Raw genomic sequence first — 17,500 nt, forward strand, 5'->3', positions numbered from 1 at the left:
GGATGATTCGATGTTCATGTGGTCTTGGTCCTAGTAGGCAGGTGTAGCGTACACCATTACCACAATTATTTTGCATTCAGGGTTACACAAGCATCTCCAAGAGCCTCAGTGGCGTGGTTGGTATGGTCTTTGCCTGTCACCTCGGTGGCCGCAAGTTCGATTCTCGGTTATTCCACTGAGGGGTCAGAGATGTGTATTTCCGGTGGTAGAAGTTCACTCTCGACGTAGTTCAGAAGTCACGTAAAGCCGTTGGTCCTGTTGCTGAATAACCACTGGTTCCATGGAACGTAAAAACACCATACAAACAAACAAACACGCATCTCCAAGAAGACTGATGATTTATGGAGAAAAGAGACTTAGGGAAGTCTCAATTACATATATATTTACCAAGTTTATGAATCATAATTTGGGTGAAGTGAGCTTGAGAGTTGTAAAAAAGGGATTTTGACGTAGGAAAAATCTATTTCTGGGCGAGGAAGCCGTGTCGCTCCGTGAAATGTGTCCTCTTTAGCACTATTTCTAGTAAAATATTGCTATGATACCAGAGAACTGCTAAATTGGACATGTCAGAAGTCTCTGACTCGCTCACCTAAATAAAAGGTGTCGGTATAGAACTATTATGGTAAAACTTGTCAGACACATATGAATCAGAACACACTGGGGACACAAACACTTCCAAAAAAGAAAATACAAACCTTTGGGAGGTGACAAACCTATGAATGTTACTGGAGTAAATTGCCAACTTATGGAGCTCCAACTGGATAGTCTCATCAGGTTTTTTGTGGAAATGCAAGAATAATGCCTTGTGTACTTTGTGAGTGTCTTTAGGCTTCTTAAAGGCCAAGACTCAGTGAGTTTATAAATCTGTTTTGGTTAAGGACCAAGCCTCAGTTCTTGGAAAGAAAATAATCATTTGCTTAAATGGGTGTTGATTGTTATAGAAGGTGCCAAGAAACTCTGATTGTAATTTAAGGTAGCATTGTAGCTCACACTGTATAATCTTTGAAAAGATAAACAATAAATGCAATAGGTTAAGTTCTCTGTAAAAAAGCTCATAAATTATACCTCATTTTATGGTGAGTACCCAGCTCTAATCATATACAATTGGTACTTAGTAACTGTTTCATTATACAGGGTAATAAGGAAGGAGCATGGTGTGTTGAGATAAGGCTTACCTGATGAAGTTTTTTCACCTTTTGATGTATTGCTGCACTACTACTTGTTCCTTTCCATGTGTTAAAAGTAAAATAAGAGGTTTGTAGTCAAGGAACACCAATATTTATCATATATTCTTCATCCTTGGATTGTAGATCAGCAGGCTGCACCTACAGATCCAGTGAAGCGATTACGAAATCTTAGGAAAAAGCTAAGGGATATAGAGAAGTTAGAGAAGCAGATTAACTCTGGGGAACTTAAGAAACCAGACGAAGATCAGCTATTAAAGGTCAAGAAGAAAGGCGAGGTCTTAAAACTCATCAAAGAGTTAGAAAAGGAAGTAGGTGAAAGCAATTAGTGAATGCAGTCAGTTTTGACTCAGTCCTGTTTTAAGGTAGCCTCATTGTGTATGTTGAAAGTACATGCCAAATGCACCATAACATTCAAGAATTGAAATAAAATTATTTACTTTTGACAAGAGAAGGGAAATGTTCAAGTCCACTATTAGGTGAAGAAATTTTTATAGTAGGAAATTTTAAAAGTTGTACACTACAAGTTTGTGGTGAAAATTTGTGCAATGAGATTACATTTATAAAGAACATAAAATCCAATGAGTTTGGACTTTTCTTTTTTTTAATGTAATTATGCATAATGAAATGAGATGACTAAGTTGTTTACTGTGTACGAAATGGTTGTGTAAGAGAGCGCATTATTGGCCAGAATATATATTCGAGCATCCTTTTTTACTTTGCTTTTTGGTACAAAATGTGAATGAACTTCTTAACTATGAACTATTTTATAGAAAAAATTCGAGATATTTGTAATCTGCAGTCCATTGTATATGCATTACCATAAAAACACACCAGTGGAATCCTGTTATAGTCTTCGATGTTGTAAAATACGGTAATTGGTAAAGAGATAAGTTTTCTCTTTTAGTTTCTAGATAACCATTTTTATATACAAATCTTTTTAAGGTTTTGAATGATATATACTGTATTATAACAGGATTTTACTGTGATTGCAGTTCAAATGTAGGATGTTGATAATATTACTTTCAGCTTTAAATATTTTTGTCTTTTAAAAGTCTTATGTGTGAGTGAATGACAGGTAAGAGGGGGTTACATAGAAGATGAGAATATAGTTAAATTCTTTTTTCAGTCAAATGTGTGGAAGTCAAATTACTATGATACTGGGTACAATTATCTGCCTTTTCACCTTCAAATGTTTTAGTTATGAGACTGGATTCTCATTTACATTGTTATCATTAAAATATAAAGAAACCTACATGTTTTGATAAGACTATCAAATTTGTGTGTTGATAAAAATTTTATCATTAAAATGATTGTATTAAATTTTTTTTTTCTTTCCAAAGCATGAGAGTGTTTCCCCATTTAAGAAGCATTTCTTTTATTGATCAGAAAAATAATGACTCGTATAATTTGCAACTAAATCATATTAGTGAAAAGCCAGTTATATTTTTCCATTCAAAACACAGCAGCTATATTACCATTTTCTACAGCAATAGGGCAATAGGGATTGTTTTTCAGACATGGTTTCCTTAAAAATCAGTATATCGTCACATCTGCTTGTTTCCTTTAGTCCTCCTGTGATTTATCTTATGAGTTACTTTAAAGCTGTATGACAATCACACATTAGTTGTCTCACAGGTCTGTGGTTTGAAGGATTTTCATTTTTCAGAGCAAGGAATTTGCTTACTCAGAAGCCTTAAGGAGTTAATATAGTATATTATAGCATCCTAGTATGATACTTGAATTTAAGGCTAAGTTATGAAATTCATGACAGTGTGGCCTGCGATTAATACATTGTGCTGAGTTATTGTGCAAACCAAATTAGCAATATTTTTCATCATTATAATTTAACTGACATTGAGACCATGAAGTTTAAAAAAAAAATGAAATTAAAAAAATATTTGGCACAAATATAAAGGAATATATTCAGTATAATTTCTAAATACTATAACTGCAGGCCATGTACTCTGCATAGTTATTACTGATGTTGGTAACTTTTATACAATTACAATACTAATTATAATTCAGTAGCTGTGATGTTGGATAAAAATTAAAATTCAGTTGGGTAAATAAAAACCAACAGGTCCATCAAAAGAAAACACACTTGCATTTCGCATGATCAATAACATTACATATATAAAAAGGTCCTGCAAGGAAATCTCAACAGGATCTTCTGCAGCTGAGGTAACTATCCTATATGGATATATGAGGTAACTTTGGTCCAGTCTTTTTCTTGGTCTCAAAGGATGTCTGGTACTTATCCATAAGGTCTGTATACATGCGTCGTAGTGTTGCAACTTCTTCACGAAGTCCTGCTATGAGTTTGTTCTTTTCGTCAACTATTGTCTGTAAAAAGAAGTTTATGTTACTATCCACTGAAAATGACATACAGCTAATATAACTTTTGCCAACATAAACTTCTTGGATAGTGCATCATTAAATATTTACTGTATGCTGCACATGGTTGTAAAAGAAAGCTAAATTTGTTTTATTACTAAAAATAGTTTATTTTTTAAAATTTCTGTATAATTTAAACATATTGTTGTAAAAGAAAGCTAACTGTTTTATTACTAAAAATAGTTTATTTTAAAAAATTTGTGTAGAATTTAAACATATTGTAACATTTTTTCTTCAGAAATAGTTCAAAAAATTAATTAGCAATCTTTCAAGCTGAATAACCTGACCTGGGTGCATCAGCCATATTCGATTAGACAGAAACAGAGTAGAAATTACAAATGAAATTCCATAACTTTTTCACTTTCTAGATACTAGAGGATTCTCTAATAAACAACAATTAGACTGCTGTATGTAACTGCTATTTTATAAGAAAGTTCAAATACTACTGAACAGAAGTGATATCAATAGCAAGTCATTATGGAGACTAATAAATATGATTTTGATCAAAGAAGACACAAGGTATCTGATGAAGTTTCAGGAGGGACTTTTGCTCTTATGCTACTTTTAACACTTCTGTATCAAATGCAATGTAATTTGCTGGTGTGTGAAGTAAGTATTGCAAAATATATCTCTTACCTCTAACTGATGGCTGACATGGCTAAATGAAGCTGGATCTAAGTTGGCCGCTGACAAAACTTCAGAGAGAACTGCTTCTTTCTTTTCCAGATGCTCAGACACCTACAAAGAATTTTATGAAATGAAAAGAGGAAAACAATAAATGTCTTATTTGTAGAATTCTGTTCCTGCCAACTGATGATTTCCATAAAGATTTAGTCTACATAATAAAAGTGAAATGTGAGAAGTAAACTAGACAATTTCAGTCTAGATAACAAATAATGACTTTTAAGTTCAACATTGCATACTGATAAGAAAACAATAGTCAGAAAAGTTAATATTTAGGATATCTTAGTGGATGAAGAAAGATTGACAAGTATTCAAAGAAAAATGGATAAATAAAGTGGAGAGAGTGGGTTAATGGTTTCAGGATTAATATGTGATCTGGTTACAACCTGCCAATGATGAACTGATCAGAATATATGTATACCTGATACAGAAAAAATGGAAAAGAAATACAGCAGTACAACTGCGTGCACAAAAAACAGATGCACTTGTGGGAAAATTAGATTGGATAAGGCTGCTTTGAAAACATTGGAGGACAGATAAGAAAAATTGGTAAAATTGCATTCAAAGATTGTGCCACATAATTTGACAAGAAATTTCAAATTAAGGAACTAAACTTGCATCTTTTCCTTCTGAAAGCCTGTTGATATTTTACAGTAGTTTCTAAAAGAATTTGACTATTATGGCATTACCTGATTAAGCCTTTTCTCCAAGACAACGTTACGTAATTCACTTCGCTGTTGTACTTCTCCAACTACTCCAACAAAATGATCATATAACTCTTTCCTCTCTTGCTCAATCTGAAAAATGTGCAGAATCTCATAAAAGTTACAAAACAGCTGAGAAAAATTATCTTAAAGTTTTAATATGTTTAACAAAACATACAAGTACAGTAGTACCTTGACCTATGAGTGAATTAATATACAAGTTTTCCAATATACGAGTTGTCACTCGGTGGATTTTTTGCTTTGTTACATGAGCAAAAAATTGAGGTAAAAGCTTCAGATATCGCTGCTATGTTGATGGTGTAGTGACAAAAATTAAGGTAAGCAAAGAAGGAAAAGTAAGTATGCATATTTTCCATGAATCTTTTAAAAAGTAATACTACATTACTTCACTGTATCCAATAATATTGTATGTATTTTCATATTACTATTGTAATATAAGATACTACTAACACGAGTTTTGTTCTGCCATATTTAGCTCAATTCTGAGCGAATTTCCTTGCTTCTAGTTAGCATAAATAAGTATCTAGATACTTGACTTATATGAGACACGGTCATTTTTCGTTATACAACATGTTTTTAAGTCTAAATATAACTTGAATACGTCTTGTCGTGATTGTGAACTAAATTATTTTTTCGTTAACAGATTACGTTGGGGGTATGTTTATTGAGAAAAAAAATAGTCATTCCATTCACTATTTTCACTTTATTTTATTGTAATAAAAACTTTACGTTATTTATCTTTTATCAGCATGAAAACAACAGTAAAATGTGTTCTTTCAAGCCCAGTAGTTTTGATTAAAATTATTTGTTCTCAATTTTATCTACGATTGTATTTGATGGCATAAGTTTACGGGAGTTTTATCCTTGTTTCCGATGCCCGATAATAGTCATTAGCAGCTTGAACAGTTTTCTCATCTTCAGCTACAATTTGGTTTAAATTTAACAGTATATGTATTTCCTTGTTGATCTTTTATCAATAGCAAATAAAGTTATTACATAGAAATATTTCAGTCCTATTCTACATAATATCATTTATAACATAACTACAGTAATTGTTTACTATTGTACGATGGTTGAAATACAAGCCAAACGGATGTTGTTGTTATGCAATTTGGTCGTACTTAGCAAAAAAAGTTGTTTCTCATTCGGCTGTTCATTGCTGTACACATTTATGCAATGAGTATAACATTAAAACAATACTTTCATCATTTTCTTTTGCTGTTTTTTAACTTATTTAACTAGAAAGATCAGATAAAGTTAGGCCATTGTAATTTGGTCTCTGTCACAAAATCAGATTATTGTAAGACGAACTATCATAACTTGAACACTACCTGTACACTGTATAAAACCTTATTATATCTTTACATACTCTCTATTATGCTTTAATACAATATTTGTTATTTAGAAATGTATTTTCCTTATATAATAACATGAAACATGAACATATGGGGTGGCATTTTGAGGGTTGGAATGGATTAAGGGCATTTTAAGCATTTTCAATGCGGAAAATTGATTTGATGTGCAAACAAAATGAGCTACGAGCTCGGCCATGGAACGAATTAAACTCGTAGGTTGAGGTATCACTTAATATGTATTGTAAAGGCAATTTGGAAAAAGAAATATAGTTGCATATAATGTTATGGGATCAACGGGGTTGATTTGCCTTCATTTCCCAACTGAATTTATTTATGGAAGCAATGTTAGTGCTGTATCTCATTCAAGGATTATATGCCAAATTATCAAATTTAGCAGGCAAATTTTTTAGTTGAAAAGCAATTTCAGAACATTTAATACAATAGAAACACTTGAGATATTGAAATTACATCTACCAGTAAAACCTGTAATACTCACATTCTTTCATATCCACACAAATCTTAATTAACCTGTGAAAAAATGACACATTTTTAAATAATTGTATTTTTCCTTACCTACAAACCTTTGGTATTTACTTAGGGGGATTTACTTTCAGCGCAAGTTGCAGCCGGCTGTTTTAACTGAAAACAAGGTGGATATTGGTAGTTGGCTACCAATGGAAGGGGAGGAATCCCTGCATCGAGTTAGTTGTGCCAATGTAAATTTTTTTATAATAGCTTTCTATTCTGTTCTATATTCAAGCTCTTTACTTGCTAATACTACTCGGTTCAAACATCAGCTAAACTTCATGATAAATGTACAACATAAGGACAGTCGCAGATGGAAAGGGAAAGACAGATAAATAGCAATACATAATACAACATTTACAAAGGTATAGAAGAAGCAATGCAATCAAGGTACATTCTATACATGCAGACCTAGACTTAAGGCAAGGGTGCAAGTTAAATGCATTAGGAGAGAGAATGATGGATTACTTATACTTATACAGTACTGAGGTAATCCTTCAATTTTTCACACTTATACCTACATTAGTATCCTTTATTGCTCCCCTCTCAGTCTGACAGTGTGTCACCGACTTATGGCGGATTCGATGTTAAGGCACTGAAAATATAGTGGTGTTTTACAGTGCCATAACTTGATGTTGGCAGCACTAACAGCAAGAATAGGGAACAAGTTAACAGTACTTACAGCGCTATAACTTGATGCAACATCGGGTTACTGTGCCGTTAAAGCACCGATAACGACGAAGCACTTGTCTTATGGTGGAAATCAACTTGTCTTATGGTGGAAATCCACTTATAGCTTGGTGCTGGAACGGATCCCCCACTGTAAGTCGAGGACCTACTACCAAACTGCACTAAATGACAAATATACAAAGGTTGCATAGATGCAAATATGTGTGAAGGGCTAAGATTGAACTGTGCAGCACTAGCAACATGGGATGTTGCCTACAGGTAAGTAAGCCAGAATGTTCAATTTGAAACTTTGTTAAAATTCCTGTTCAAGATACTGTAAGGAAAGATGTATGAGAGTGAGAGAGAATGTATGGTACAATCATTTTACTAAATGTACTGCTGTAATACTTTGTGAGCATTGCTTTCCAGTCAATATTGTAGGGGAAATTGTACACTACAGTACTGCATATATGATATAAACAGTTCTGTAAATAGAAATTAGGAGTCACAGAAAATGTGTTTGATGACAGTACAAGTTACCCGATCCTGACTAGTGTTGGTAGGGTAGGCTGTCTTGAATGACCTGCTTTGTTTGCTATATTTTTTGATGGTTTGGTGTTTATTATCCACCTATTATAAAAAGGCATGATTAAGTCTTATTTCTTTGGATTCTATACAATTTTTTAAGTTGGTGTATATTATCATAACATAGACAAGGTTATGATAAGATTTTCAAGTAGCCTAGAGGTAGCATAGCCTAGTCAATATTCTTTTTTCCACACATGATGTTTTGTGCCTCCTGGATGTATAAATGCAAATGATTGAGGGGTTACCATGCTTGAATAACTACTGCTTATAACTATATAGTACATTGGTAATCTTTGATCTCCATGCCTTTTTTAATTAAGGATCTATCCTACTTACTGCCTCAGCTTTCTGTCGTAAAACCTCTAACTCCCACTGAAGAGCGTCCTTCTCACTTTTAAGGACTTTTACTTGAGCTTGGCTAGTCTGTAAAATTTAAATTAGAAATAAAATTCTTCCAGCCTGTTGCAATACTGAACTGGCATGAGTTTTACTATACGCACACTATAGAACTACTTTATAGCAAAGGTTTGTAGATGAGCTATCATTAGTTCTTGTTGCAAAACAGTTTCATAAACAAAGTGTATCATGTAGAGATATGTTGCAAAGTGATATGTCTAATTCTAGAAATGCAAAAACTTACAAGATAGCTTTCTTTATCCCTCTGGGAACGCTGAACTGAACGCTGAGTGTCTGCTAATTTCTTACGAAGAGACCCAACTTCATTTTCTAGACGAGAACGACTAGTAATGGCAGCTCCCATTTCTTGTTCTAATTTATGTTCTTTTTCCTTTTGTTCTGCTAATTCAGCCTGTTTATAACAAAATTCCATTCTTTTAGTCTAGAAGGTTGAGTCATAGAGTGTGTTAAATATTTATCAATAGGTATGACTGTTAAAATCTATGAAAAATAAGTAAATCAAACATACTGTGTATCAAAAAAACTTCATGAAGGAAAGTATACCAAATATGATGTGTGCTATATCTGTACAAACCTTGAGCTCTGTGATGAGTTTTAAATTAGTAGCTGTTATATCTGAATAATATTTCTTCATTTCTGTGAATGTCTTTTCATTATTAGCCATAATGGTAGACAAAAACTTGTTCTTCTTCTCTTCTTGAGCAACAAGTTCCGTTTTTCTCTTCAGTTCAAGCTGGTTTTGAAGGGCTTTAAGTCTCTTCACTGATTTAGCTTCCATCGCAGCAGCCTCAGATTCAAATTCACAGCGTAGAGCATCTAGGGCTTTGCTATTTTCCTGAAGAGATGAAAGAAAGGATGCATGTTACTCTTTTCTTCCCACCATTACCATCATTTCTCCAGTAGCTGAAAGATGTCCAGTAGCTTGAATTCATCTTTCAGCCCCTTGAAGCAAGCAACCAGTTACCTATCAAACATGGAACCTTAGTCACGAGGTGGCTATTTTGTTGTCATTTCTTCTTTTATGTTATGGCACTAACTTTACCACTACAAAATGAAATCCTGCCTGACGCATTCTACTAAATATTGTGTAACACATAATCCAAGGATAGACCACAGATGTTGAGTAGATTCAAGTAATACATACCAACATGTTAATGATCGCCAGACCGCATGCACATGGAAACTTAGGAGTTAAAGTGTCAGTGACCTTATTTACTTTAGTTTTGAAGTGGTAAATGTAATGGTCAACTGCACAAATACAAATTCTTGCAAGTCCCTAATTGTTACCACTAAATATACAGAGCATTTGTTTTGTGTTCCTCTCGCCCATTTCAACTGGCACATACCTAACGGCTATTGGCAGGAACACACTGAGTTTTCTCAGTACGTTAGGTGGGGGGATTTCCTCCATCTGGGGTCTCTATCATCTTGTTCAACTACAGTTTTACTAATTAAAACTGTATATTCAAACCAGTCCACCACCTCTGACCAGGTGTAATTACTAGTAGAGCAAGTTTGTATTATTAAAACATTTATTTTTTTATTTTTTGGGCAAGTCACCAATTAACTTTGATGTAATTTCCAAAAGTTTATGAGATAAATTTTATATTGTTTTTGTTTTCTGATAATATAATTAACTGCCATTAAAAAGACTATGAAATACAACTTCCTGTGTGTTTTTCTGTTTAATGAGAAAAATCTTTCCTTAAAGTAAAGTATAAAATAAAATTAAGAGTGGTCATACTATATTACGTTACTGTACTACAGTGTACTATAAAAATGCTCACCACTTTCATATTAGCTATGATTGCTAAGTAGTTGTTTTCAGTTTCCCTCAACTGAGTTCTCAGATCTTCTCTTTCCTGTGCAATACGGTTCTCCTCTGTTACAGAGTCTTGATGTAGATTCAGTAATGCCTGCTCACTTTCAACCTGCAGGGAAAAACATTTTTTCAGAAGCTTAGTACCTTAATTACATTCCAGAACTTTTAGACAAAATCATAAGCAAAGTGAAAACACTTTGTTGATTAATATATGAGAAAATATTAAAATATAATTGTGGAAAAGGCAGTCTCTGCAGTGCTGGACTGGAAAACTCACACATACCAAATTATTATAAACAAATGCAGATGATTAAACTATTTATGAAATAAAGCTGAAGATCTTCACCCAAGTAAATATGGTTAGTTATTTTTGAAGAACAAAACAAATCTTAACAATAAATTAGCACCGAATACCCTGACAATTTTCTTGTTTACGCTTAAGAAAGTATGTAATGTTCATTACCTGTAACTATGTAAGTGTATTTTCATGATATTCATGATAGTATATAGCATATGCTGTTTACAGATGGAGAATAACAATTTTTTGTTTTCCCTTTAAGCATTTAATGTACATTACCTGTAACTGTGTAAGCGTATTTTCATGAGTGAACATAAGGTGTTTCATCTTCTGCTGATACACATTTATTTCTTGTTGGTGTTTCTCTTCTGCATCTGCAATTTCTACATCTTTGTGCCTGTAATGAGATTCAGTGGTATACAGCTGAAATGAGAACTAAAATCTAATGCTAATCAAACTTTCAATTTAAACAAATGTCAACTCATGCTTAGTAAACTGGTTAGGTTAAGGTCCATACAGGAAAGAACAATTGCAAAAGTACAAAAACATTATGAAATTTTCTTCAACATATGATTTGAAATAATGCAACACAAAAGGTTGTAGTTATTCACTGTTGTGACAGTATATTATAGACAGACTGCCGTAACCCCTATCAGTATTAAGTATAATTTATTTAGACCAAGGGAACTAAATAATGATACAGAAGCTCAAACTTCTCCAATGTTATATTACAATAATTAGATATATACCATAAAAATTTACATAAATTGAAAATACATACTGTTGAGTATTTAGAAATTATCTGCATTATAGTACAGGCAGTCCCCGGGTTACGACGGGGGTTCCGTTCTTGAGACGCGTTGTAACCCGAAAATCGTCGTAAGCCGGAACATCATCAAAAATCCTAAGAAAACCTTACTTTTAATGCTTTGGGTGCATTGAAAACTATGTAAACTGCATTCTTATTGCATTTTTCATCAAAAAAAACTTCAAATATTGATTATTTTGCATTTTTGGTGTCCTATTTCTTCTGCCAGATCAGCGTTGTAGTCGTCGTAACCCTGGAACATGTGCCGTAACCCTGGAAATAATTTCTGATGAATATACTAATTGAAAAGTGCCTTAACCTCGGAACGTCGTAAGCCGAACCCGGGGACTGCCTGTATTTTAATATAACGTAATCACCACTGTATGATTTATCCAAAGCAGTACAGTACAATATAATATGGACATCTCTATGTAAAATCTTTCAAATTTACAAAACTAAGTAAAGTTATAGGTGAATGCTAATTACTGTACAGTAGACCAATTTGGTCATTCTATTTGAATTATCTGCCATGAAAGATCTTTCACAGTTGAACTAACTGCCACCACTTAGATACAAAAAGAGACATCAAAGAACAGTACACTCACCTCAATTCTGAGCGAAGATTTTCCAGACTTTCAGCAGCAACTTGCCAAAGTCTCTGGACACGCTCCAGTTCTGTTTGTACATAGTTACGTTCTTCTCTCTCTCTTTCGAGCTCATTTCGAAGCCTGTCAATATGTTACCTTGATTACGGAGGAACTGTTAAAATAATTTTACTGTTGTGTATTACAGTACTTATGTATTTCATCTATTTTGCAAGTCAGAAAAGGTATGAGTTCAATACTAACAATAACTACAGTTCATGAACGCTTGTAAATTTCTTCCCAACCCTCCTACCTGATCACATGGCCTTCCAACTGCTCCTTGCTCATAGAGCTGATTGGAATGCCATCAATCAATGCTTGAGCTCTCCCACTTCCAGCTTTCTTACCACCTTTCCCTTTACCTTTGTCACCTTTTTTCTTTGGTGGCTGAAAAAAGAATATCATAAGATACATCATCTGAACAATGTGTAATACTGTACTGGCAAATCTATTCTCCAAGTGCAACAAACACTTTAAGTAGATATAATGATCTCTAATTTCACATGGTGCATAAACAGTACCTGTCTCTGATTCATTCCATGCATGAGATTAATTTACCCTACCTAACCTGTCAGAGGATGGCTAAAAACTAAAAGTATTAGGCTTGCTTAACCAATTATTACTATTATTTGAAAACATTTTTATTGTCCTACGGCAGTTGATTATTTGAGGAAGGTTTAAATGAAAAGGATGATTACTAGTGACCTATTGCAGCATTAAAATGAAGACACAATAAAGGACAATTTAAAAATGTTCAATTTGTATTTAAAAAAAAAATATTTCTTTTGCAAATCCAGCAGCCAAGGCTTGTCATGGCATTTGCCTTTAGGGAAATTTTTAAATGGGTATATTATCTTTTGCACTGGTTTCTTTTATAATCATCTGTATGTATAAAACAGTCCCCCCCTCCATCCCAGCATCATAGATTAAGTTGGTTAATCCAAGTTATACAACACAGAACCCACTGAGGTTTTTATTGGCTAAAATTAAGAGTTGCCATTTGTCAAAGGAATAAGTGGAGATCCAACAATCCAGGTAGGACATAGAATCCTAGGTTAGGTTTAGTTGTGAGAAGTTGTTAGAATGTATTGATGTAAATATTTTGGCCACATTTTCATGGTTGTTTTCTTGGTTAATTGTTACAATTACATACATGTACCACATAGTATTTCTCCTGTTGCACATTTTGCGTGTTTTGTTAATGTTTAACGATTCATACTAATACAGATCACTAGTTTATCATATTCCCCCACCAAAAAATTAGTTTTCCACTGTCCTAGCACCATAATCATTAAATTTACTAGTGGAAACAGAAGCAAAAACAGTGTGATTTGGTCAAAACTAGATAAAATGCGGGAAAACTGCCCATATTGTTCTGTGTTTGGAGAGAAATTATCTTATATTGCCCAACAAACTACTGTACTGCTTAAAATCAGGCATAATTACCATCTTTATGTATTATGGTTTATGACGAATACAACTACAGAATTGCACCGACTTCGAGATCAACAGATTGTTGACATCGGAGTAAGCGTTACCATGGCAACCGACACGCCGCTTGGCACCGGAGTAGCAGATGTGGAAATAATACATCGATAGCAATACCCGTACAACAAACTCATTTGGCTAGCCATCATGCATTGTAGTTAGTTATTTTATTTTCTTTGGTGTCCACTAATCTTACGAAAGCATTTTACATGGCAATGAAATTGATGTAACTAACAAAACTAAATCTACTTTTATAAAAAGTTATTACAGTGAGTAGATGGAGTGTCTTTTCTCGCCAATCCTACGGACTTGAAGAAGATTCTGGTAATGCCTTCGTTAAATAAAATATTATTAAAGTAAGAGTGATTCTCCAATTATCGTGTCTGCCAGAATGCCATAAAAGAAGTGGGAATTGGATGTCACGAGGAACTTAAAAAAAAGTGTAGTGAATCAAAATACTCACACTTATGTTTTAATCATGGTATGATTTAATTTTTGCACCTGGATAAACTCTTGTCGATAAAATTACGAGATGAAACGCGAAATTTTTTTGCATAAAAGTAATTAACTTTCAGATACGTAACATATGCCAATGCAAGCTTTGGCAAATGATCCGGTAGGTGCTCTTAACCAAAAGAACTGAAAGTATATGAGAAGATTCACTAAAGTATATCAACAGAATTTAATCAATATAAAAAGGGCGGCAAATGTGATGAAGACTAAGCTGGCATAGATGGTGGGAAAATTTGCATAAGCGGGAAGAAAGGTGTATAGGTCAATAAAAAAAATAGAGGTATAGATACTATAAAACCCTACGCTTTAATTTTCGGAGACATGGACTACAAAAGCATAAGCTTGAATTTAGTGAGACATGTTATGAAGGGAAACGGCCAAACTTACAGAAGCAGATGCTAAGAAGGCATAAGCTTATATTAGTCGAGTCAAACTATTAAGAAAACGGCTTAAATTTACACAGGTTGGGATTATAAAGGCAACCTAGAACTTGCAGGGACAGGCTGCTAAAGAATATTCTTAAGCCTATGGAGGCAGATATTATAGACATAACTTAGAATTTATAGACAGGCAAGTACGGAGAACGTCTAAAATTCCAGTGGGAAGGGGAGGGTATTGAATTGTCTTCAGACTAATGGGGAGAGCTTAAGCAATCAGGCGGATTTAAAGCAAAATCTTTATTCTACAAAGACGGTCTACTGATAAAAGTTTAAACTTAAAGAACAAAGCTTACATAGGCAGGGCCTTTTAAGGACAAAGTCCAAACTTACTGAGACTATGGACACGGCTACCTAGAGATGAGCTTAAACCTACACAGGTAGGAGTTGCCGAAGGATAAGCTTAGACGATAAGGCTGAAAGTGTGCCCTGTGCTGAAGGAGCAGAAGGCATGCGAGCTGAGTATTTCCTATGAAAACCTCTCTCAACTGAAATTTATAACAATAGACGGCAACATGAATTTGCCCCAGTATGCAAGGAAGTGTAGTATATTTCGTGTGTATGCCGATATGAAAGCCTTTAATGAGTCACTATCTTGTTTCTATTAGTATACAGAAAGAGAGAGAAAGACTCAGAGGATCGAATGTAGTGAAAACTTCTTCGAAGTTGCTAGCGACAACCGAATGTAAACACTGGAAAAATGTAAGTCTGAGTCGACGAAAGGAGGGAGAGTTCACGGTCTTGTCAACTTCACTTCTAGTTCTCTTCTTCAGTCGGGGCTTTTGGGCCGTGGAAGGAGGTGGATGTACGGATCGCTCTCTACTGGCAGGTATGACTGTGAGTTATTCGAACCAGGTTTATTTCCAGGTTATTGTGAATTATTTGAACAATATTTACTGCACACATCAACGGAATTTTGTGTACTACTCACTTTACTTAAGCATGTAATTTAGCGGATAAATTTTTTGCAAGACATTCGGCTCCGTTCAACCAGTGATTCGCCCTTGTTTAGTTTTGGCAATATTAAATGTTTCGTGATTAGTTTTACCGGTTTTATTATTTTAAATCTAATCAATCGGATAATGGTTCCATTAGGGTGAAAAGTCTCGCTCCGATTAAACATCTGCTTTTATTAACGATTAGTATTTTAAGTATCATGGACATTTTGCTTGAGACAAAGGTCAAACAGCGTGCATAATTAATTGCAGTTTAGTAAGATATTTCTAAAGTTCGTATATCGTTTTTCTATATAAACGTCATCCCTCTTGTTTGTCCATTTAGTAATGAAACCAAGGCCAAGGGCTGTCCAAGCAACTATATATCTCTTAAATGAGGCAAATATTGAATATACTGTGAATTTAGCCCATCCGTGCTTTCTTTGGAGAGAGAGAGAGAGAGAGAGAGAGAGAGAGAGAAATAAAAAAAATGTAATTTACATTCTTCACAGGTCAGTGTGTTCAATGACAGTTGTTCGTGCAAAAGAAAAGAAAAAACGAGTATTCGTGTTCATGTAGTGTTGATTTGAAGTCTAAACTAATATGGATTTTTCTACAGTGTAAACTGCTGCTTTGAAGGGGTTTATATACTACAAGTAAGCAAGTGCTTGTTGACGAAATTTCTATATGTATTTCTGTACAGTTGCATCAAATGGAAAGTATCCTTTAATATTCATATACCTAATAAAATCAGTATCTTAAGTCCAAGACTTCCATGATTTGTTTCGAAGGCAGAACTTCAGTGGTTATTTGTATCCATATAGGCCTAAACAGTTGCTGCGTTGGCAAAACTTCCATGGTTATTCATATATCTGTGCTCTGTAGGCCTAAACAGTTGCTTCCAAGGCAAGACTTTCATGATTATTCGTATCTATATAGGCCTAAACAGTTGCTTCAAAGGCAAGACTTCCATGATTATTTATATACATATAAGCCTAAACAGTTGCTTCGAAAGCAAGACTTCCATGGTTATTCATATATCTGTGCTCTGTAGGCCTAAACAGTTGCTTCCAAGGCAAGACTTTCATGCTTATTCGTATCCATATAGGCCTAAACAGTTGCATCTTAAGTCAAGACTTCCATGATTATTTATATACATATAAGCCTATAAGCAGTTGCTTCGAAAGCAAGACTTCCATGCTTATTCATTTATGTGTACATAGGCCTAAACAGTTGCAACTAAAGTCAAGACTTCCATGATTATTCATATACATGTAACCCTAAACAGTTGCTTCAAAGGCAAGACTTCCATGATTATTTGTAAACGTGTAAGCCTAAACATTTGCTTCTCTTCCTTCTGTCTTACTTTAATCCCTCTCCGAACGATTTTTTCAATGTTGTTTTCAGCGCCGAATGACCTCATAGGTCCCAGCGCTTGGCCTCTGGCCTAAACTTTATAGTATTCCATTTCCAAAATCGAATCACATTAGGACAAGACTATTTAGGCAACTAACCCTCTCGGGAAACCCACCCCACCCCCACCACCAATTCCCTACCTCCCACCCTCCATCCATCCCTACGCCCCTTCCATATATAGAAGCATTGGATCTTTCTTAGATAGTTAGTACACTCGGCAAGGAATGTTAAGATACAGTTTTTTTAATTCTTCGGACATATAGTGTTCAATAATGCCACACTTGGCAACTCTAGAAAGGGGGCGGAGCTTCAAAATCATAGCGTTTGTTGCTTTCTAGATTTCCATTAACTTTACACCATAAAGATTCTGTAGAGGTCCTTTAATAATTTATACTTGAATGTAGAAACAGGCTCTATATTATTCGTTAATGTTGGTTTGGTAACGTCAGTTCAGGGTAGAATATCGATCATCCTTCTTTAAAACCTACTGTGAAACCTTATTTATAAGTAATGTTTGACACTCAATTAACGTAACATTCATGCGTAATTGAAGACGGATCTTAAACAATGAGAAAAAGTGTTTTAAAATTTGGTC

The 17,500-nt window shown here is 34.3% G+C and overlaps 3 protein-coding genes across 8 annotated transcripts in view; 2 read left to right on the forward strand and 1 right to left on the reverse strand.

Annotated features, from left to right (window-relative positions):
* Positions 1-2,736, forward strand: part of LOC135203963 (partner of Y14 and mago-like) — a gene marked incomplete in the record, with an annotated part of 51,332 nt that extends 48,596 nt beyond the window's left edge. Inside the window, 1 exon segment of the mRNA XM_064233889.1 lies at positions 1,311-2,736. Coding sequence (XP_064089959.1) covers positions 1,311-1,513 — 203 coding nt within the window.
* Positions 2,737-3,268: 532 nt separating this feature from the next.
* LOC135204173 (dynein regulatory complex subunit 4-like) lies at positions 3,269-13,696 on the reverse strand. The gene is made up of 11 exons (XM_064234217.1): positions 13,563-13,696; positions 12,370-12,503; positions 12,078-12,200; positions 10,944-11,061; positions 10,332-10,475; positions 9,119-9,379; positions 8,768-8,935; positions 8,464-8,550; positions 4,955-5,062; positions 4,218-4,319; positions 3,269-3,530 (listed from the first exon to the last, which is right to left on the reverse strand). Exons 1-11 carry the CDS (start codon positions 13,563-13,565, stop codon positions 3,378-3,380), a joined length of 1,401 nt encoding a protein of 466 aa, XP_064090287.1. The 5' UTR covers positions 13,566-13,696; the 3' UTR covers positions 3,269-3,377.
* A 1,555-nt stretch (positions 13,697-15,251) lies between these two features.
* The window catches only part of LOC135204174 (cyclin-dependent kinase-like 4), a 176,463-nt gene continuing 174,214 nt past the window's right edge, over positions 15,252-17,500 (forward strand). For 5 of the 6 annotated variants that reach the window (XM_064234222.1, XM_064234227.1, XM_064234218.1 and 2 more), the window contains exon 1: positions 15,252-15,383. The gene's annotated coding sequence lies outside the window, so the exon portion shown is untranslated. Of the gene's footprint in view, positions 15,392-17,500 lie in introns of all 6 variants that reach the window. The other variant, XM_064234219.1, reaches the window with a different exon arrangement.

Source organism: Macrobrachium nipponense, chromosome 44 (genome assembly GCF_015104395.2).
Source record: "Macrobrachium nipponense isolate FS-2020 chromosome 44, ASM1510439v2, whole genome shotgun sequence".
Taxonomy (NCBI): Eukaryota; Metazoa; Arthropoda; class Malacostraca; order Decapoda; family Palaemonidae; genus Macrobrachium; species Macrobrachium nipponense.

What these genes read in the sequence shown, in the direction of transcription:
- LOC135204173 (XM_064234217.1), bottom strand. An exon ending in AATCTTCGCTCAGAATTGAG is followed by an intron (nt 11,062 to 12,077) that starts GTGAGTGTACTG and finishes ATCTCATTACAG; the next exon opens with GCACAAAGATGTAGAAATTG. An exon ending in TACGACAGAAAGCTGAGGCA is followed by an intron (nt 5,063 to 8,463) that starts GTAAGTAGGATA and finishes CACATTTTTCAG; the next exon opens with ATTGAGCAAGAGAGGAAAGA.